General features: G+C 50.9%; 2 protein-coding genes across 2 annotated transcripts in view; one reads left to right on the forward strand and one right to left on the reverse strand.

The window, feature by feature from the left end:
- The window catches only part of kiaa0930, a 30,543-nt gene extending 17,629 nt beyond the window's left edge, over positions 1–12,914 (forward strand). The window contains exons 3-10 of the mRNA XM_064318706.1: positions 2,670–2,774; positions 3,064–3,141; positions 3,911–4,012; positions 5,083–5,223; positions 6,985–7,173; positions 7,801–7,960; positions 9,893–10,048; positions 10,355–12,914. Coding sequence (XP_064174776.1) covers positions 2,670–2,774; positions 3,064–3,141; positions 3,911–4,012; positions 5,083–5,223; positions 6,985–7,173; positions 7,801–7,960; positions 9,893–10,048; positions 10,355–10,395 — 972 coding nt within the window. The 3' untranslated portion in view covers positions 10,396–12,914. The remainder of the gene's footprint in view (positions 1–2,669; positions 2,775–3,063; positions 3,142–3,910; positions 4,013–5,082; positions 5,224–6,984; positions 7,174–7,800; positions 7,961–9,892; positions 10,049–10,354) is intronic.
- Positions 12,915–13,127: 213 nt separating this feature from the next.
- On the reverse strand, positions 13,128–21,809 carry nup50 (nucleoporin 50). Its single transcript, XM_064318705.1, has 8 exons — positions 21,668–21,809; positions 20,825–20,909; positions 20,438–20,521; positions 19,953–20,154; positions 17,524–18,225; positions 16,195–16,285; positions 15,851–15,969; positions 13,128–14,964 (listed from the first exon to the last, which is right to left on the reverse strand). The coding sequence occupies exons 2-8, from the start codon at positions 20,891–20,893 to the stop codon at positions 14,768–14,770; spliced, it is 1,464 nt and encodes a 487-aa protein (XP_064174775.1). The 5' UTR covers positions 20,894–20,909; positions 21,668–21,809; the 3' UTR covers positions 13,128–14,767.
- Positions 21,810–22,106: the final 297 nt, after the last annotated feature.

Raw genomic sequence — 22,106 nt, forward strand, 5'->3', positions numbered from 1 at the left:
GTATTTCTGGCAGTGTGTTAAAGAGGGGGTCACTGCCAGGGAACAGGGGCCCTGACCAGCAGCACAGCCTCATCCTCAAACCTCAAACAGGAAGCTCAGAGATCGAGATCTCTTCCCCTCTCTCTCTTTAGAGGGCGGGGGGTAGAATGTGAAATGAGATCACACCAGCAGGGTGGCGGAAACGCCGCTCCTGAGCCCTCTTCTCATGTTTGTCTCCCGCTGGGCGGCCTGCCTCTCTGCGGGCGACTCCCCGTGTGTGTGTGGGGACCGGGGGGGGGGAGGGGGGTGCGGGCCGCTGGAGGAGAAGCCTTTATCATGTGAGGATGCGGGTCCTGGGACAGCAGGCCGCTGGAGGAGAAGCCTGTATCATGTGAGGATGCGGGTCCTGGGACAGCGGGCAGTGACTGCCTGTAACAGTGGGACAGCACCTGGAGTCTGAGCAGGGAGCTACACCCATGCGCCTCTGATTCAGAGCAGAGATATGCGGCATCTCTCCTCCCCCCTCCTTCCCTCCGGCCCCCCACCCCCTTACCTCCCCGCTCCCCCTTTTAATTGATAAAGCCTCTCCGAGCCGTAAGGGGTTGGGCTGTCCCTCTTGGTTGCCATGGCAACGCAGCATCTCCTGCAGCCCCGGCCCGGTTGCAGCCGCGTGTAATAAAACCATGAGGGACGAGCGGGACGGTCTGCAGTTAACAAACCGCCGAGCCTAACAAAGCCCCCACATGGGAGTGGGTTTTAGTCCCCCCAAACCCTCACATGGGAGAGGGTTTTGAGTCAGTTGGCAAGCCGAGGGGAGGGGGGGTGTTTGCGGGATGTGGGCGTTGCGGCAGATGACAGCAAACGCCGTGGTTACCTTCGCCGCCCCCCCTGGCCCCACGAGCCGCTTTGGGTCGTTTTTACGCAGCTGTAGCAGTCTGGGGGCGCAGCCGTCTGAGACACCCCGACCCTCGCGGGGCACACTGGGGGCGCTGCGGCGGAATGGGGCCGAGCCTAGCCGAGCCGGGCTGAGCTGAGCTGAGCTCCAGGCTGATTTACGGCGCTCGGCGGGGCCTTATTTACGGCTCCGCCTCCTCCGCTGTTAGCGCCGCCGCGGCCCCTGTCAGGCTGCGCCGCTGTCACGCCCCGCCGTTAATGATTCACTCAGCTCCGGCGGCCGCTCGCGCTCCACGTTCCCGCCCTCCCAGCAGTCCCCCGTGAGCCGGGCCGCTTGTGTAATAAACCATTTACACGGCCCCGTGTTTTACACTCATTAAGGTTCTGCTCCGTACTCAGTGCTGTGATGTAATGGCTGTGTCCCACAGGGGGAGGGATTTGAACCTGCAGGCCTCTGGTCATGTGCAGACTGTCTGCCTTACGCCATCATCAGGTGATTCCAGAGCGGGTGTTACCAGCCTCATTTATGTGCGTGGTGCATGTTGTACCCTCAGAACCGAACACTGTGTACCGCTGCTTTTTTACTGAGACCAAAGAGGAGGGTAAAGAGCTCATCTCCAGGTCCTCGTGGTGTCAGGCTTTGGGTGGAGAGTGGGGGGGGGGGGTGATGACATCATCCCTGCAGTGCCGGGATGGGCCCGGTCGGGATCCATACGCACTTCGGGACAAAGAGCCGCTGTGCCTCGCCCCGCCCCCTCCATCACTGTTTAAGGATGACCATAAAGAGCCCTTCACACCCAGGGGGGCAGCAGCAGCATGGGGGGGGCTCTGCCAGCACACAGTACAGAGCTGCTGAGGATGGTGTGTTAATGTGAGTGTGTATGTGTGTGAATGTTTGTGAATGTCCTGTGAGTGCGGTGTAGTTGTGAGTGTTCTGTGAGTGCGGTGTAGTTGTGTGTGTTTGTGACTTTGCTGTGAGTGCGGTGTAGTTGTGAGTGTTCTGTGAGTGCGGTGTAGTTGTGTGTGAATGTTTGTGAGTGTCCTGTGAGTGCGGTGTAGTTGTGTGTGAATGTTTGTGAGTGTCCTGTGAGTGCGGTGTAGTTGTGTGTGAATGTTTGTGAGTGTGCTGTGAGTGCGGTGTAGTTGTGTGTGTTTGTGAGTGTGCTGTGAGTGCGGTGTAGTTGTGTGTGTTTGTGAGTGTCCTGTGAGTGCGGTGTAGTTGTGTGTGTTTGTGAGTGTCCTGTGAGTGCGGTGTAGTTGTGTGTGTTTGTGAGTGTGCTGTGAGTGCGGTGTAGTTGTGTGTGTTTGTGAGTGTGCTGTGAGTGCGGTGTAGTTGTGTGTGTTTGTGAGTGTGCTGTGAGTGCGGTGTAGTTGTGTGTGTTTGTGAGTGTCCTGTGAGTGCGGTGTAGTTGTGTGTGTTTGTGAGTGTGCTGTGAGTGCGGTGTAGTTGTGTGTGTTTGTGAGTGTGCTGTGAGTGCGGTGTAGTTGTGTGTGTTTGTGAGTGCGGTGTAGTTGTGTGTGTTTGTGAGTGTGCTGTGAGTGCGGTGTAGTTGTGTGTGTTTGTGAGTGTGCTGTGAGTGCGGTGTAGTTGTGTGTGTTTGTGAGTGTTCTGTTCTGTGAGTGCGGTGTAGTTGTGTGTGTTTGTGAGTGTCCTGTGAGTGCGGTGTAGTTGTGTGTGTTTGTGAGTGTTCTGTGAGTGCGGTGTAGTTGTGTGTGTTTGTGAGTGTGCTGTGAGTGCGGTGTAGTTGTGTGTTTTCTCATTGCGCGGCGTTGCGGGTCTGTCTCCTGTGCTGCAGGTGGAGGTGGAGGTGTACAGGAGGGACTCGAAGAAGCTGCCGGGCCTGGGGGACCCCGACATAGACTGGGAGGAGAGCGTCTACCTGAACCTCATTTTACAGAAGGTGGGGACCCCCTCTCCCCGCACAGCTGGGGCTGGCCTCCTGTGTGGAGGTGTCTATTTGCACGTGCTGCCTTTTAGTGTTGTTCTGTCTGAGGACGTGAGATATGTGATTAGTGTTAGTCAATTCTGATTTGTGCCAATAAAGCTTGGTTTTGAATAGAATAGGATAGAACCTTCATTGTCCATTGCTTCACAATGACAATAAAAAACTACAAAGAACATCCCTTGTTTGTAGATCTCAATTCTCCCTCTCTCCCCCTCTCTCTGCCTCTCTCTCTCTCTCTCTCCAGCTTGACTACGTGGTCACATGTGCGGTCTGCACGCGCTCAGACGCAGGAGACATCCACATTCATAAGAAGAAGTCCCAGGTGAGTGGCTCAGAAAGCGGTGAACACAAACCCCCTGCAGTGTGTTATCCACAGGCTGCACACTCCTCCAGTGTAACCCCTGCTTTTCCCTTCCCTGGTGCTTCAACCACACACTGCTTTGTCAGCTTTATTCTTCACCATGCAAACCGTCAGGGGAAAGAAAAGCACATTTATTCTAGAAGTATGTGGCACGTTCTTTCTTCTTGCTTGAGGAAGGCTGAACCCACTGTTCCACAGATCTCATGTGTGCAGGAACCGATCTAACCCGTCATAGAGCTGTCGGACTCGCATCAGCCAATTAGGAGTCCCTCCTTCCAAAGGTCACGTGCCAATTGGCTGGCTTGGAGTCCAGCAGTCAGCAGATCGCATTTACTAGAACTGATTCGGAATCCGTTATTCTACAGATGACCTTTTGCCGTGACCGATGTGCTACGCCTGTGCACGGAACTGTGCTGATGACCGGGTGCATATTTCTTACAGTATGCAGAAGGGGTCCGTTAAATAAAATTTAACAACAAAAAAAAAAACTCGAAAGAAATCTTTTTTTTTTTAAGTCATTGTTTCAGCTGGTCTGCTGAGTAACAAACCGGGTCCATGTGTTTAAATGCCTGTACACAGAGAGCACAGTGCACTTATTCTCATCGCTCAGGATCTCTGGCTTAATGGACATGCTCCTGCCCTTTTGGTTGCCTTGGTAACCCGTGACATCGCTGGTGGGGAGTGTTCCATTGCCCTAACCCCCCCCCCCACTGTTTCCTCTCGCTCACAGCAAGTGTTCGCCTCCCCCAGTAAAAACCCCATGGACAGCAAGGGCGAGGAGTCCAAGATGAGCTACCCCAACATCTTCTTCATGATCGACAACTTTGAGGAGGTACCGTCGTCCCCTCCCCTTTATTCAATCCCGTCCAATGATAAGCTAGGTCGCGGTGCTGACTGACTGACTGACTGCGTAGGCGTCCAATGAGACCCCTGGGATGGAGTGTCGATTGACCGCCCCCCCTGCAATGAAGTGACACTTTTAGTCAGGAGCAGGTCAAGTGTCTTAATTACCCAACGTGTGCACTGGTCACTCCTCAGACGGCTTTGTCTGTGATGGGTAATCAATTGGAAGGCGGTTTGATGCACTCTGGAGGCTGACGGACGCCGTGGTGGCTTCCGCGCGGTTTATCCGCCGATATGAAGCCCTTATCTCGCGCAGAGACCGGCCTGCTCCAGCACACGGGCACCGCAACCGCTGCCTTTCTGTACTGCCCGGCAGCAGCTGCTTGGAGAACCACACTCACCCGGCAGCTAACATCACCGACTGGTGCTTATCGGTACTTCAGGACTCTCCAGGGCTGGCTGGGAGAACTGCACCCTAATGTGTGCTGACACATGCTGCATTCTACCACTATGAAACTTTTTATTTAAAAAATATTCATATTGTAAAATATATTTAGTAAATAACTGATATGCTGTGCAACATCTTTACACTTCTACAGGCAGAGAATGTGTGTGTGTTGGAATGTAGTGAATTCTGAACGCTTTCTAATTGTACTGTCACGCATTCATTTAGACTCAGCAGATAACCAGCTGCATGGTGTCTGTGTTCTTTACATTGCTGCTTACTGATAATGCGGAAGAATTTCAATTTGATGCACCTACCTCGCTTGATAGGGTGTGACCAAGCACTCTGCTGTGACAATGGACATTCTGTCCCACAGCTGAGCACCAGGAACAAGGATATTGAAATAGAGATGAGTCAGTCGGGATAGTAGCTTACTGCACTTGGCAGAAGGTGTCGTATCTAGTGTGTTTAGATTCTGTGGTAATAGCACTGGCAGAAGGTGTAGCATCTAGTGTGTTTAGATTCTGTGGTAATAGCACTGGCAGAAGGTGTCTTATCTAGTGTGTTTAGATACTGTGGCGATAGCAGTAGTGTTGTCTGTTCTGTTTGGGCAGGTCTTCAGTGATATGACGGTGGGGGAGGGGGAGATGGTCTGTGTGGAACTGGTGGCCAGCGACAAGAGCACCACCTTCCAGGGGGTCATCTTCCAGGGGTCCATCCGCTACGAGGCCCTGAAGAAGGTCTACGACAACCGGGTGAGAGCCGGCCGTCCAGCCTCTCCCTCCTTTCTGTTAAACTCTAATGGTCACATTTACAGCAACTCGGGGAGTAGTGTTAAGGAGTAAATGTTCAGGAGAGATAAACTGTGTGTGCTGCTGATTTAGTGGCAGCCATTTTCTTGGTCAGCAAGGCCGTTGAAAGCATGTGTTTCCATACGTTCTTGCATCATTTTTCCCGAAACCCATTAAGACATTACAAGTGTGGCCCGTTGCCAAAATTGCCGCTCTTAATTTTCCACAGATGGCTTAATTTCCGAGACCAGGTGTCCGCACTTTCAGCAGTTAGAACCTTCCCCCCCGGTGGACATTAAAACCAGAGTTTTACTGCTCCTTACCATTCAGGGGTTGTAGCAAAAAACACAATAATCAGTCGGGGCCCCGAGCCATTTGGAGAACCCCTGACGAAGAGCATAATGAACTACAAAATGAACATTTTACTCGTGTGATAAGTCTCATATAAATCAGATGAATGCACGTCTTTTACTGAGCCTCTTCTAAATGAATGTAATATAATTTCATACATGGAGTAATCAAATGCATTAGCTGGGGGCAAATAGACTTCCTGGTGAGGTCTGAAGGCCGTCTGCTGATTGGCTGCCGAAGGAGGAATGTCTTGGAACGTTTGGAGTACATAACCCATCCTGAAGCTCAGCTTCCCCTTTGAAAATCATGCTACATGCTTGTGTGCTGGTGACTGTGGCAGAAGGATGGATGTGATTGGCTGAGAGACGTGTTTAATACCTGTGTGCAGGTGAGTGTGATGATGTGATTGGCTGAGAGACGTGTTTAATACCTGTGTACAGGTGAGTGTGATGATGTGATTGGCTGAGAGACAGGTGTAATACCTGTGTGCAGGTGAGTGTGGTGATGTGATTGGCTGAGACACGTGTTTAATACCTGTGTGCAGGTGAGTGTGATGATGTGATTGGCTGAGAGACAGGTGTAATACCTGTGTCAGGTGGTGTGGTGATGTGATTGGCTGAGAGACAGGTGTAATACCTGTGTGCAGGTGAGTGTGATGATGTGATTGGCTGAGACACGTGTTTAATACCTGTGTGCAGGTGTGTGTGGTGATGTGATTGGCTGAGAGACGTGTTTAATACCTGTGTGCAGGTGTGTGTGGTGATGTGATTGGCTGAGAGACGTGTTTAATACCTGTGTGCAGGTGAGTGTGATGATGTGATTGGCTGAGAGACGTGTTTAATACCTGTGTGCAGGTGTGTGTGGTGATGTGATTGGCTGAGAGACGTGTTTAATACCTGTGTGCAGGTGAGTGTGATGATGTGATTGGCTGAGACACGTGTTTAATACCTGTGTGCAGGTGAGTGTGATGATGTGATTGGCTGAGAGACAGGTGTAATACCTGTGTACAGGTGTGTGTGGTGATGTGATTGGCTGAGAGACAGGTGTAATACCTGTGTGCAGGTGAGTGTGATGATGTGATTGGCTGAGACACGTGTTTAATACCTGTGTGCAGGTGTGTGTGGTGATGTGATTGGCTGAGAGACGTGTTTAATACCTGTGTGCAGGTGTGTGTGGTGATGTGATTGGCTGAGAGACGTGTTTAATACCTGTGTGCAGGTGAGTGTGATGATGTGATTGGCTGAGACACGTGTTTAATACCTGTGTGCAGGTGTGTGTGGTGATGTGATTGGCTGAGAGACGTGTTTAATACCTGTGTGCAGGTGAGTGTGATGATGTGATTGGCTGAGACACGTGTTTAATACCTGTGTGCAGGTGAGCGTGGCGGCGAAGATGGCCCAGCGCATGTCCTTCGGTTTCTACAAGTACAACAACATGGAGTTTGTGCGCATGAAGGGGCCCCAGGGGAAGGGCCACGCGGAAATGGCGGTCAGCAGGGTACCCACAGGAGACACCTCGCCCTGCAACACCGAGGAGGACCCCGACTCTCCTGTGCACATGGCGGTGAGTGAGTGCACACACACACACACACACACACACACACTCATACACACACACACACACACGCATGTACGCAAGCACGCATGCACACACATGCACGCACACTCACACACACACACGCACACACACACACGCACGCACACACAGGAACCTGTACAAACAGAATCGCACTCACATCTCCAGCATCGCTGTGCAGTGATTTAGTTTGTAAATAGAGCTGCCCATAGTGTACCCTGCTTCAGACACACAAACAAACACAAGGGCACTCTCCCTGTCTCCCCCTCTCTCCCCCCGTATCCCAGCAGGCACTGGGAGATTATGTAGATGCGGGTTATCATCTGTCCACGGTACTTCCAGGCAGACAGAGCCCCCCCGCTGCAGCCCCTGCTTTGATGTGGTGCCAGTGTGTTGTTTCTCCGCCTGGCGCTTGATTAACGGTGTCTAAGCTTTGACATTGTCTGGGCTCAGCTCTAAATTTAGATTTTGGGTTCAGCGGCACCTCGTCTGCTACCCTCCAGCGCGGCGTTGGTCATTTTCCGCCTTTTCCCCTTCACTCCTCACTGTGAGGGAGGAACAGCCTGCGCCCCCTGACCCCCCCCCTAACCCTGGGTCCTGTCGCTGGCCAATCAGGTGACCTCCTTCAGCACCCCGCCCACGCCGGAGAGGAACCGCCCCTCCTTCTTCTCCCCGTCGCTGCGCAGGAAGGTTCCGCGGAACCACATGGCCGAGATGAAGAAGTCCCACTCGGCCAACGACAGCGAGGAGTTCTTCAGGGAGGAGGACGGCGGAGGTGAGGAGGCTCAGCACGGGGGGGGCTGCCAGGTCCACCCACTGCCTACTTCCTGACACCCCGTCCTACACCTACACCTACACCCGCACCCACTGCGCCCAACAACCCGAACTTGCCTTATGCAGTTTACGGTTTATAACGTGCTGCTCACAAGATGTGAAAACCCACGTGACCTTCCTTGACCAATCAGGAGATGGATAGGGAACACAATGGGATTAAATAGCGGAACCGAGATAGAGGCTTGTTGATACTTCCCCCGAGTTGTACATAGAGATCCTGTGTGCTGGTGCAACAGCATCTGGAGACAAAGCTCAGGACTGCAGTCTCCCGGTCAGGATTGGCAGCTCATGTGTAATGTCTAATTAGCACGCTGGCTGTGACACAGAACATTACTTACAATATCACATTACTGTGCTGCAGACACGTTGAGTTAGATACAGACACACCTGCAGCAAAGCCTTATGTGTAGTGTAGTTTTTGTATTTTTTTTGTACGTGAGCCTGGGGTCCTGTTCTGAATGGGCCTGAATGTGTACGGTCTTTCTTTGAAAACTGTCATCTCAGAACATTTGTACATGAATGATCTTTTTTTCTAACGTTCTGTTAGACTAATGGAATTTTTTTTTATTTTTATAAGTCCGTATATCATGTTGATTATATATAAAAATCCAGCCGAAAAAAAAGCGAGAATAATTCACATCAGGCTGCAAAGAGCAAGGAGACATTTTCACAGGTGACGAATCAAGCCTTGAATCATGAATCATCTATTTTTACAGCGCTCCGCTTTCACCTTTTTAAAGGAGCTTTTGTGTGGGACACAGCACTGCCACATGTCAGCGTTCTCACGTACGCTTTAAATATTCTGAATTTAAATATATTTAAATATCTCCAGTACACGCTAACATATGAGCGAGCTGATTTAGATTCAGTAATGCGTCAGGATATTAAAAAAGGGTTGATCGTGTTAGCTGAAACGGCTGGCCAAGCTAAATGCCTGATTTGAAAAGGTTTATCCAAAGGCAAATAATAGCTAGCAAATAATTAAACCAATGTAACTTAAAATTTAAAAAATGAAATAAAATAATGTTCCTGGAATTTCAGGATTTTTACTGATAGATTTGAAAGAGGGTGGGAGGATTCGACTGCTGTTATTTTGTGCTGTGTATTTTTTGTTTATATTGATAAAAGATTACGTATGTTTTATGCTAGAACAGCGCAGAATGAAGCATTGAACATTCATTATTGATTCCTCATTTGCATCAGGGTGGTAAAAGCTTTGCGCAGGCTCATTAAAATACCCTGGGGATTCTGCGGATTTATACTTTTCTGAAGGAATATAAAAAGTGGATTAGATGCTGATCAAGTAGCTCCGTCAGCAGAATGAGAAGCCATGGGTGGAAATCAAGGGCAATTTCACACATTTCACACTCGTCACAGGTGTGTGTGAGTATATCAGGTGTGTGTGGGTATCTCAGGTGTGTGTGTGTGTGCGTGTGTGTGTGTGAGTGAGAGTAACTCAGGTGTGTGAATTTCTCAGGTGTGTGTGTGTGTGTGCGAGTTTCTCAGGTGTGTGTGAGTGTGTGTGTGTGTGTGTGAGTGTGTGTGTGTGTGTGTGAGAGTGAGTGTGAGTTTCTCAGGTGTGTGTGAGTGTGTGTGTGTGTGTGTGAGTTTCTCAGGTTGTGTGTGTGAGTGTTGTGAGTGTGTGTGTGTGTGTGTGTGTGTGAGTTTCTCAGGTGTGTGTGAGTGTGTGTGTGAGTTCTCAGGTGTGTGAGTGTGTGTGTGTGCGTGTGTGTGCGTGTGAGTGTGTGTGTGTGTGTAGGTGAGTGTGAGTGTGAGTGTGAGTGTGAGTGTGAGTGTGAGTGTGAGTGTGAGTGTGTGTGTGTGTGAGTGTGTGTGTGTGTGTGAGTTGTGACTCTGTCCCTCTGACTCACAGACCTGCACAATGCCACTAACCTGCGCTCGCGCTCCCTGTCTGGGACGGGCCGCTCCCTGGTGGGCTCCTGGCTGAAGCTCAACCGCACGGAGGACTACTTCCTGCTGTACTCCCATCTCACCTACGTCACACTGCCCCTGCACCGAATCACCACGGGTGAGAGACCCCCCCCCAATATATGCATTCTAGTGAAATATTTTAAATGTAAAGGCCAGCCACTACATGCATGCTGTGGGCCTTTAAACCTTTAAGGTGTGAGATCACAGATATGTGATTAGAATGTTCCTAGATGAACATTCTAATGCTGATGTAACAATCACTGGTAATATAAAGCGATGGAGTTCTAGAACACTTACTTACAATTTTGAAACAAACATTCCAAAAAACCTACTCCCCTACTTGAAAGGGTTAAACTGCCCTCTATGACTGCTGCCCTTGCTCTCTCTCCCCCCTCCCCTCCAGACATACTGGAAGTGAGACAAAGGCCCATTCTGATGACATAGCAACGAGATCCACTGCCTCAGAAACACTCTACCAAGTGCCTACTGCATCGGGCCACCTACACAACACCACCACCTAGTGTCAAGGCAGAGAACCAAAAAAAAAAGGAAAAAAAAAGAAGAAAAAAAAAACGAGGAAAGAACATAGCCAGAGAAAAAGGGATGTCTTCGGAAAGAAAAACCAGCCAATCAAAAAGTGCCTCTTCCTTCCTTCCCACCTACTGCTCAGCGAGGAACAGCGGGCACGAGGCAGTTTCCCAGGTAACAGGTAACGGACTCTGGACGGCAGTTCTCTCCGAAACCCCCCACCCCCAGCCGCTCTTTAAAAAAAAAATAATAATAATAATGAATTATTATTTATGGAGGTTTTTCCACTTGACATGGGACTGACAGCACTGACAGGCTGAACTTTGACCCCACTTTTCCTGTAAATAGCTCTCTGACGCTGAGCTGCCGCTCCTTCTCGGGATCGAACAAAGACTCGCCCTTTCTCTCCGTACCTTGCAGTTTTTTAAAACAAAGGGATGTACAGACTGTTCCTGCTGATTTTTACCCTTGTAGGCGTGCGTTACAAGCGTTCCAGTGTTGGGGTGCGGGGGAGGGGGTCAGGGGTCAGGGGTCAGACTCGAGGGGGTCCATGTGTGCTGTGGCCTTTCTGTGCTCCACTAACGCGCCTTTCCGTGTGCCCCACCGGCAGCGCTGACGTCTAAAGGAACGGGTTGCTGTGTGTTAGTCGCGTTCACACTTACTGTAGGAGGGATGTAGCTGTGCACTTATTCACCGTGTTGCTGTAAAAACAAAAAAACAAAAAAAAACTAACAAACCAACCGCCAAATCGCCAGCGAGCGCCTCAACGCACCGTCCGTCGCCACGGCGTCCGTCGCCACGGCGTCCGTCTCCGCTCACCCAGGTTCCAGCTTACCGCGTCCTCTCGTCTTCTGAGCTTCGCTGAGGACGCGCGCGCCGCGTCGCCTACGGCCAAAAACACGCCGCCAGAGCCCGCCGGCTTTCGCTGCGGCCGATTGGCCGGTTCCTGCTGATCAAACTGTGGACTTCCTGTGGAGCTCAGTGGCTCCATCGCACCGTGAATGTTATTATTGGTAATAATGGTATTATGCTGGTTGTAGTTTTATTTTATTTTATTTTTTGTCTAATGAGTAAACAGGCTCCAAATGCAGATTATGGGACATACAACATGCAAACAAACGCTAAGACCAGCCTACCCCAAAAAAACTCTCTGTATTTATTTGTTTGTATATAGAAAAAGGCATCACTTGGCCTGGACTACCTTAGCACCTGTATTACAACTCCTTCTCACCTGTCGCGCTTTCAGCCTTATAAGGAAGTGAACAGGGAGGTCCTCCCCACTAGCTAATAGTTTCACCAATCACTGGTGTTCCACCCTAACGCACGTACCTCCACCTCCATCGCAGGTATGTGCTGGTATGCCGTAATCCAGAGGGTTAAATTCTGTGAAAATGTCTCGTTTTTGGCAACGATTACCGTCGAACACTATGGAGGACGGGGGCAGAATGGACAATGTTTCCCATGGCAACAGACCCCTACCCCCCCCCCCCTCCTCTAAGCTTCCAAACCCCCCCCCTCCCAGTTTATTTAACGTAGCACCCCATAAGAAAGGATCAAATCTTCAAAACTATGAACAAGTCACCATAGCACAGTTAAACACACAGCGGCGCCCTGCAGCGCCATCCACAGGTGGGTGGTGATGATGGCACTCTTTTCTGGGCTGTGTCACACACCGTGCGGGCCTCTTTCCTCTCAATACCCAAGCGATCTCCTCCTCCCGCAGAGGGATGCTGGGTAATCTGCGGCTACGCTGTAAATAAGGGCATACTAAGACTAAGACTAGGCAGCTCTCGAGCAAAGCAAACAAGCAGTGCAGCGTGACCGTGTCTGTGATGTATTCCCAGCAGCACAGCAGCGTTATGTCTGAATCAGACCTGGGTCAGATGCGTATTTGTTTTGGATTCAAATACTTTTCTGTGCTCTATTGATCTTGCCTGGTGTAATTGAGCCTGCCAATATGACCAGAAGGCGGGTGCACTTTTTGAGAGTATTTCATTGGTTCCAATACACCAGACAAGATCAGCAAAGGAGTCGAACAGTATTTGACCCAGGTCTGGTCTGAATTTAGGAGCTGTAGAAGCTGTTATGACCGCTTTAACAACACCTTGGGCTCCCTCCTCCAGACGGACACCTGCACATCGTTTAAGAACCTCTTTTTAAACATTTTCAGTCCTCGTTCTTTTTTTATTATTATTACTGCTACTCCCATGCGCATATACAGAAGCCTGTGTTCAGAATGGACTAGGAAGCCATTTTGTTTTTCTCTTTGTAAAGGAGTCTGTTTTGTGGCGCGCAGACTCTTCCTCGCGCTTTAAGAGCCACTTTTTATATCGAGCAGAAGAAGAAAAGACGTCGTCGTCGGTGTGCATGTTCAGTCCATACTGTCCCTTTTCTGTACTTTATGAAAATACAGATTACCAGATAAAAACACTCAATGCTTGTCTCCTCACTGTGTTTATTTTATTTTTTGCATCATTAGTATGAATGAATATGAATCTCATCTTCCAAGGGCTGCTGTGGATGTGGGCTCCTCCCCTAAACTTAATTTACCAGCCAATCATGAATCTAAACAGCTGTCAGAATCCACTTAACCAATCAAATCATGCAAATCCCATTGCCATTATACAAACCAGATTTGGACAGTGAAATGCGACTCACCTTTTAATTGTAAGAGAACATAAGACAGAAAATGAGGATAAACAGAACAAGACTGGCAGCAATATGTCTGAGACAAGAAAAAAAAACTGACTAAATTTAGCAATGGCTCCCTCTAGTGGCAGCCGTAATGCTAGTTCCAGAAATGCTGACCTTGCTTAAAAAAATGAGGACGAGGTCCTGAAATCTGCACTGTGAGACATGCCGTGTCTGAGGGGTTGGAAGTGGTGGGGTAAAAATGGCTTTGACAGAAACACCACGGACCCAAAATTAAGAACAGCAGAGGGCATGCCCCAGAAGGAAGAAAGCACGGCGCGGTTAAGTGAACGTGTAGTGGTTTATTCACCAGTCACTTACACTGTTACTCACAAACGCATCATCAGGCACCGCCACACTCACCGTGTCACCTCTGCCAAGGCAATACAAAGGACACTTAAACAAAAACCCACCGGATCCACACTTCCAGACACATTTACCAGGTAGAAAAACAAGCGCCATTTTGTTGTAGTTTTTTGTTTTTTTGGACTCATTCGCAATCCATCCAGGGATGTTAAGACAGTGTTAAGACTCCCCTAACGTACGGCATACCCAAGCCTGGGGCACCAGACTCTTACATACAGAGACCTGTGGGAAGGACTGGGTGAGACTCATTTACACAAGAGCATCTGCTAGAATAAATACTCTAAAAATCTGGCCATTTTACAGCGAGCGGCCAGAACCACACTAAAAAAATATATATAATTCAAGTTCTGAAGACAATGGTGAACAACTACTGGTACGCTTAGGACAGGTTCTGCAAACACAAATCCAATATCAACTGTACTCTCACGAGTCTAAAACTGAAACGGGTTACAAGACTCCTAAAGCTAAATAAACCGTCTTAATACATGTGCTCAGTCATACTTTTTTTTTGTCTGTTTTAGTTAGTTGCTGAAAAGCCAAGCAGTTTCAAAACTTGCAGTAGGTTTCATGTTTTCTTTTTATATATGTATATATATATAAACAGGGAACAGGTAACAAGTACAAAACATCCAGGCTGATCAGGCTTCTATAAAGCACTGACGTTCGCTCCTCTCTGGCTGGCTGTCCAAATCAACAGTACCGCTAACCCCGCTGACATGACCGCGCTCCTGGTGATGGGCCTCTTCCAATCAATTCATCTCAAACCTTAGCAGCAAAAATTCTATCATGACGGAATGTTCATGGATCCACTAAAAATATTTTTTTTTCCTTTTATTTTTTAGCAAACTGTGGAATAAAAGAAATCGGGGGAGATTTCAGTTCATTTCGGCATTTGGGTTGACGAGAGCGGGCAGAAAACCTTTCTGAAGTTTTTCATTTTCATGAGAAAGCAACTCGTTTCTGAGACGGACTAAAATATGCGGGGGCATGCAAACGCTAGGGCCTTTAATTACAATGTGCTGCTGTGCTGAGGAGCCAGACCCGCAGCCCAAACTGCTCATCCTGAGGGGGGGGTACCCTTTCAGACGGGACGGGGCAGGATGCAGGGGCAGAGGGAGGGGAGTTCGGGACAATCTGTTGAAACAGTGCGGCCTATTTTCTGATTTCGGGGTTCCAGCAGGCCGGGGCGGGCGGGGGGCGGGGGCAGTGGGGTGGGGGTCGGGGGGTGGGTTCACGCCTTCTCCTGCAGCATTTTGTGAAGTTCGTCGGCGTCCTCGGCCGTTTTGACTCTGATGAGGAGCGGCACGGCGACGGCGGGGTTCTTGTCGTCCACGGGGGGGTTGGGCACGCACACCACCATCACGTTGTTCTTGCCCTTCCGGGAGCAGGGCATGGACGCCGGAACCAAGATGTTCAGCAAAATGTTTCCTGGGGGGGAAGAGAGAGCGTCGCGCAATCTTTCAGAACCAATCACAGATCTGATGTCGTCACCTGCGGACTTCCCAGAATGTACTGTCATTTTGTAAATGCTAGTGCCAGTTAGCTGCTGCCTTTCTGCATATCGCCCTGTACTGCATACCTGCATTACTTAAAACGTCCACTAGAGGGATAGCACACTGCGAGTGGCCCTAGGGAAGGCAGCAGGCTTGAGCAATCTGACATTAATATGGAGGTGCTGCAGGGCTGCTTCAGTGCGGGCCTTTGTGTGGCGATGCCCCCCCTCCCGACTGGGTGAGGCTCTCCCGCGCTGTGATTGGACGTACAAACAGGCTAAGCGCTTTGGGATAGGTTGAGCCAGAGCACTGCTGAGAACACTCATTTTCAATGCCCTTTCAGTTTTTTTAAAGGACAAAAGCAGCTTTGCAATCCTGTTCAGCACCTCCAATAGAACAGAGGGAGGCTGGACATGAGGTTTCAGGAAACAGTGACAGTGTGTGGTCACACTAACACTTTCAGAGTTACTGACTGTGTTCCGAGAGGAGATGTGTCTGGTGTGAATTCTCCACACGACCCCAGTGAACCCCCCTCCCCTGCCCCCCCACCGTCAGAACTGTGAGCTTCTGCTTTCAGTTGCTTTTTCCACCAATTAACTGGGCTGCTTGGTAATCTCCGTGGCAACGGGAGCAACCCCCCCAGCCTGCACTGGTTCATGGTTTAGCAGTTCTCTCAGGCCTCAGACACTGGAGCAGGCCGGTGTGTGTTCAGAACGCACCAGCGCCACAGTGCGGCCTGTTTCCCGCCCCTGTTCTGGGAAGGGCACGCAGGCTCAGCTAACTCAGCCTGCTCATGTTATGCCGCAGGCGAGGTCGGGTACCTAGGTTAGTGTCGGCGCGGACGAGGAGCTGGGTCTTCCCCTCAGCCACGTGCTTCAGGTGCAGCGTCCCCACGCCCTTCTCCTTGAACTCGTTCTCTTTCTTGTAAAACAGTTTGCACCTGAAGAGAGACAGAGAAGAGGGGTAAAAGATAAAAACCTTACTGAAAGGGCACGGAGGGGAAGAGCTGAGGCTGAACCACAAGGCCCATGATGCATCACTGCGCCGGTTCATTCAGCTTCACTCAGAGCGCCCTGTGCTTTACTGTAGCACACGCAGTGCTGTTTTGTTCTCTGCAGTCTGATTGGTCGATCCCACTGGACCACGCTGGATTGCGGGGGCTTACTTTTTAGAATAGAAGGCGTCCTCCTCCTTGACCTCCGTGATGACGGGCTTGGGGGGCTCCTCCGACTCCTCGTCCGCGCCTCCGTTCTGATCTGGGGGTGGGGGGGGGGGGAAGATGCGTTTAACACCCACGCCATATGAACCCGAGCCTCAGCACTCTGCTCCTCACACGCCCAGTGCTGGGCACTCAGCCAGCTCTGTGTGCTGCTGCACATCCACCCTGCTGGGGCCGAGCCCTCATCCAAACGCACTGCACTCACAGAGCAGCACACAGCACTCCGGGCACCAGGTGAAGCAGACTCAGCACAGGTGAAGCAGACTCAGCACAGGTGTAGGTGCGGCTTTGGCACACGGCACAGAGGAGTCAAACCAGGACTACCAGCACACACACAGCGCTATAAAACACTATCAAACAGACTGCTCCTCTCATCTTGACACAAACTGGCAGAACCGTACAATGGAAATAGTAAATCAGATCCATGCTCTGTATCGGTAATCAGATCCATGCTCTGTATCGGAATATACTGAGGACCACCATGGTTCCGTGCTTCAACACGCCACACAACACTAAAAACATTTTCTCTCAATTTTAAACAGAAAGATGACAATATTATACTGAGGAAAATCAGCTGTGCATTACACCAGTCTCTAACAGTCCAGTAGTGCAGGAGGTAGAGCATCTATCCGCGGTGGAAGCTTCCAGGTTACAGAGCCAGTATAATTCAGCATCTAAACTAAATGAACCAGTAATAAAAATCCCAGTGTCACACATTCACAAGGAAACAATGCAACACTATTCTTAAAACACAGATTAAATCACCCATTAAGATTTATTCTGAATAGGACGTAGGTCTCCTGTATCCAGAATCCATGGTAAACTACTAGAAACAATATAAGGCTTGAAACCAAAACCTCTGTAACACCCAGGCACGACTAATCATCCAGATCCACCTGTGCTCTCGGCTCTTCAGGTCTGATTCTGCACGGCTGGCTATGAGGTCCCAGCTACATTCACCCAGATGCACTGAGCCACAGTCCCATGGGTCTGTAACCTCACAATACACTACTCTGTGTTTATCAATCTGCGCAACCCACACACACAGCTTCACACACAAGCAGCCCCAAATACACACACACACACACACACACATCCACACCCACCCACCCACAAACATACACAGCGAAGCAAACACAGACACACATATCGCAGAGACATACAGTGACACACACACAGACATACGTATTCACACACACACACACACACACACACACACACACAAACAGACATACGCAGTGATGCGCACACACACTGACACACGGGCAGCTGTACCTTCTGTCTTCTGGCTGCTGGCCGCCTCGGTCTTGGCCCCCCCAAAGGAGAAGGTGGCGGCGGGCGTGGTTGTTGTGGCCCCCTGGCCCCCGAAGAGGGGCGCGAGGGAGCCCTGGCTGGAGAAGGAGAAGCTCAGCGGGGCCGCGGAGGCCCCCAGGGACCCCAGCACAGAGCTGTCCACCTTCTTCCCAAAGTTAAAGGACACCCCGGCAGGGGGCGGGCCGCTCTCCTTCTCCCCGCTCAGGGGGAACAGAGCGGGGGCCGTCGCCCCCGACGACGGGGCTTGACTGGCGCTGCTGCTGCTGCTGCTGCCGGCAGCGGCTGGCTGAGAGCCCTCGGTGTTCCCGCCCTTCTCCTGGCTCTCTGGCCCCGCCCCCGTCCCGTACTTCTGCTCGATGCTGGCCAGGTGGCGCTCGTAGTCGCGGAAGATGGGGTTGAGGTCGCACAGCGGGTTGTCGTTGACGTGCTTGTCGATCCAGTCCCGGACGGAGCAGTTCAGCGCGGTGAGCTGGCGGCTGTACTCCCTGCCCCGGCTGGAGCTGCTGCTGCCGCTGCTGCTGCTCGAGCTGCTGGAGCTCCAGCTCTGAGCCGGCCCGGGGGCGGAGCTCTGAGCCAGGCTGGGGGCGGAGCCATTGGGCTGCTTGCTTGTGACCTCAGCAGTCGGGGGCGGGGAGGAGGCTGGGCCGTTGAACGTCAGCGAGGCTGGAACGACAGAGAAAGAAAGAAAAAAAAGGATAAAAATGAGGGGGAGGGGAGGAAAGGGCAAAAGGAAGAAAAAAAGGAGAGAGGGAAGAAAAAAAAAGGCGAACGAGCAGCGACTTCATTTCAGCGAGTATCTGTTCCACCTGCTTCATGTGCAGGAGCAGAAATCAACCGTGTCTAAATTCTGAATGACAAACCCCGACACCCCTAGAGACCCCCCCCCCCGCCTGCTCCACCAGGCACCAGTCAGCCCAGCAGCTCTGATTCATTACCCTTTAATGCAGATCCCCCTCTCCTCCCCTCCCCTCCCTCAACAGCGTTAGCCATGCAGAAACGCCACCAAACAAAACATGCTTTTTGTTGATGGCAGCGCTAGCCACCTGTACGCCTCTGAGTGCAGCTAGCGCTAGCCGCTGTTGAAAAGGGCAGATAATACAGTATGCCTCTGAGGGTCGCTAACGCTAGCTGCCTGTATGTCTTTCAGTGATGCGAGCGTCAGCCACCGGTGTGCCTGCTGAGCACAACAATGAGGAAGAGCAGCAGGAGCTCAGGAAGCACCCTCCTCCCCCCAAACCCTCTTACGCCCCCCTCCATCCCCCCACCACCCCTGGGGTGGTTTCCAGCAGGTATTCCCTTGCCTCATTAATGCAAGCATGCGATCCCCTTAATGAGCAAGTGCCCTTTCTGTGACCACCCCCCCATTATAAATGCAGCCCAGTGTGATGCGGGGAACTAGGACATCTTAAGAGGTGCGTGTGCACAAACACCAGTGCAGCACGTGATTTTACCGGCATGGACATGACTGTTCGGCATTATACACAGCATGTCACTGCATGACACACCTTAAAACCCGCTTCCCAGAACAAACCAGCAGGATTTAGCCGCCAGTGTGGAGGGCAGTGTGTGCAATGGGAGCTCAGACAGGAGGGAGGTGCGCATTAGGAGCTCAGACAGGAGGGAGGTGCGCATTAGGAGCTCAGACAGGAGGGAGGTGCGCATTAGGAGCTCAGACAGGAGGGAGGTGCGCATTAGGAGCTCAGACAGGAGGGAGGTGCGCATTAGGAGCTCAGACAGGAGGGAGGTGCGCATTAGGAGCTCAGACAGGAGGGAGGAGCTCAGACAGGAGGGAGGTGCGCATTAGGAGCTCAGAAAGGAGGGAGGTGCGCATTAGGAGCTCAGACAGGAGGGAGGTGCGCATTAGGAGCTCAGACAGGAGGGAGGTGCGCATTAGGAGCTCAGACAGGAGGGAGGTGCGCATTAGGAGCTCAGAAAGGAGGGAGGTGCGCATTAGGAGCTCAGACAGGAGGGAGGTGCGCATTAGGAGCTCAGACAGGAGGGAGGTGCGCATTAGGAGCTCAGACAGGAGGGAGGTGCCCATTAGGAGCTCAGACAGGAGGGAGGTGCGCATTAGGAGCTCAGAAAGGAGGGAGGTGCGCATTAGGAGCTCAGACAGGAGGGAGGTGCGCATTAGGAGCTCAGACAGGAGGGAGGTGCGCATTAGGAGCTCAGAAAGGAGGGAGGTGTGCATTAGGAGCTCAGACAGGAGGGAGGTGCGCATTAGGAGCTCAGACAGGAGGGAGGAGCTCAGACAGGAGGGAGGTGCGCATTAGGAGCTCAGACGGGAGGGAGGAGCTCAGACAGGAGGGAGGTGTGCATTAGGAGCTCAGACAGGAGGGAGGTGCGCATTAGGAGCTCAGACAGGAGGGAGGTGCGCATTAGAGACTCACCGGCGGGCGTGGTGGTTGAGGCCGCGGAGGCGAATCCGGGGAAGGACGGGGTGGCGGACGCTCGGCTGCTCCCGTTGGCCATGGTGGAGACGGGCTTGAAGCCGGCGCCGTTCCCAAAGCTGGGAAAGGCTCCGCCCCCTCCTGGCGCTGACCCCGTCACAGAGAAGCCTTTGAAGGCTTTGAAAGCGCCCCCGCTCTCACCCTGGAACAGAGGGAGGAAGCGTGCCAGGGACCGACAAACACGGCCTCCAGGGCTTTTAAACACACCACTCTGCACCCTTAATGGAGCCGACCCCGGCCTTCAGTCCACTTCAGACTATATCAGCTTTCAGCATCTGCAGCAGCTTCTGTGAGAGTGAGTGTGTGTCTGTGCGCGTGCGTATCTGTATAGCACGCATGTGTGTGTGTGTGTGTGTGTGTCTGTGTGTGTGTCTGTGTGCGTGCGTATCTGTATAGCACGCATGTGTGTGTGTGATCTAAATTACCTCAGTTCCAGGAGCTCGGCGCTTCGCCTTCTTAATGGGCCTGTTCTTCATCACATCTTCGCTGGCGATAGAAAACATTCCCGCCTGAAACGGAGAGATAAACACGCTGGAGTTTCTGGTACCGTACACACCCACAAGGCTTTTCAGGACTTCTCCTTTCACGCCATTCAATTCAAACCACAGCTCTTAATAACAACCTGAATCAAACAGGCAGCTAGATATGCCACTTCAGAGCCTGCTGAACCAACAATGCAGCCTGGCTGCTTCTGTGTGCTAGTTTCCATCAGCTGTGCGTTAACCCAGCCTGGCAACGAGAGCGGCAAAGCTCGTGCCAGCGGGATCGAATGGCTGTGTGCTAGGGACATGCAAGATTGTATTCCACCCTACCTCCTCTCCTTCATCTTCCTGATCCCAGTTCCTGTCAGTCAGCTCCTTGTCCGCGATCCTTTTAGCCATCACAGATCTGCTCCCTGACAACAAATGCGCAACAATATAAGACGGCTTACGACATTTAAAAAAATACAATCGCCATGTATCCAACTTTCATCACACAATGTCGAATTGTTTGGTCGTACGTGGTGATGTTAAATGGGTTGCATTCAAATCCCCGGTGACAAACCAAGACAAAAGACACCAAGATCCTGTTATTATGTGATGGGCAGGCTTTCGCGCTAAATCGAAACTTTAGTTTTGCAATGCGTTCCCGGAAAAGCACTCTGTATTCTGTTATTGCTCGCTAGATGCAACAGTGTGACTGTTGAGATAATGCAAGTTACCATCAGCAGCTTATATCATATCACACCAACTTAAGTAGCACACATATTTTCTAGCTAACTTAACATAAAGAATGTTGTAGCTGGCTGCTACTAGTGCTAGCTATTATTAACCTATCGGATCTGGCCAACGTTCGCTTCCTAGTAAGGTAACTGCTATTTAGAAAAATAACGTTGGCCAACAGCAGGGGAAAACGTGGACAGCGACAGTTACTAGTTTGATCACAAACACAATCATGTAACTGAGCGAGCCGGCTAGTAATAATGTACACTGTAGTGTTCGCTTTGAGATACATGCTTCTTTAACGAGATTTAGCCAGCAAGCTAGTTAGCTTAGCAAGTTCCTGCTAGTGAAAGCTAACTGCCGGTGTGCTGAAGCAGCCAACAGTTTTACAAACGTTCCATTGCAATGTAGCAAACTAGCAATTAAACTGTTTTCCGTACGAGCCAACATACCTTTTTTCTCAACTCAGATGCCCACCAAGACTTAACTAAGACAATTCTGATCTGCCCCTGATGGTCGTCCACGCTTGTGTCAAATTCACTTTCGGCCCAATTCACGCCGCCATTTTATAAAACGGAATAAGCGCGCGCCTCGCCTCTCTATCGCGCAGGTCTACAGGGAAAATGAATTAAAATAAGACTACAAGGGTATCATGGGAGTTGTAGTATTACAGTAGCGTTCAGCTTCCTCTCTTATACATTTACCATAGATGAAGTGTGCTGTTATATTTTCATGAAAATATGTCGCTTATTACAGCTAATCCACCGTATCCGTTTTGCTGGATGTGCCCTATCATATAATCTTGTATTGGGTTCAACATATAGATTTGTAACGTTCTGGTAGCAAATCTATCTTATTAGTCACTGTGTCACAGGCTTCATCTGTATGGTTT

The sequence above is a fragment of the Anguilla rostrata genome, chromosome 19 (assembly GCF_018555375.3).
Source record: "Anguilla rostrata isolate EN2019 chromosome 19, ASM1855537v3, whole genome shotgun sequence".
NCBI lineage: Eukaryota > Metazoa > Chordata > Actinopteri > Anguilliformes > Anguillidae > Anguilla > Anguilla rostrata.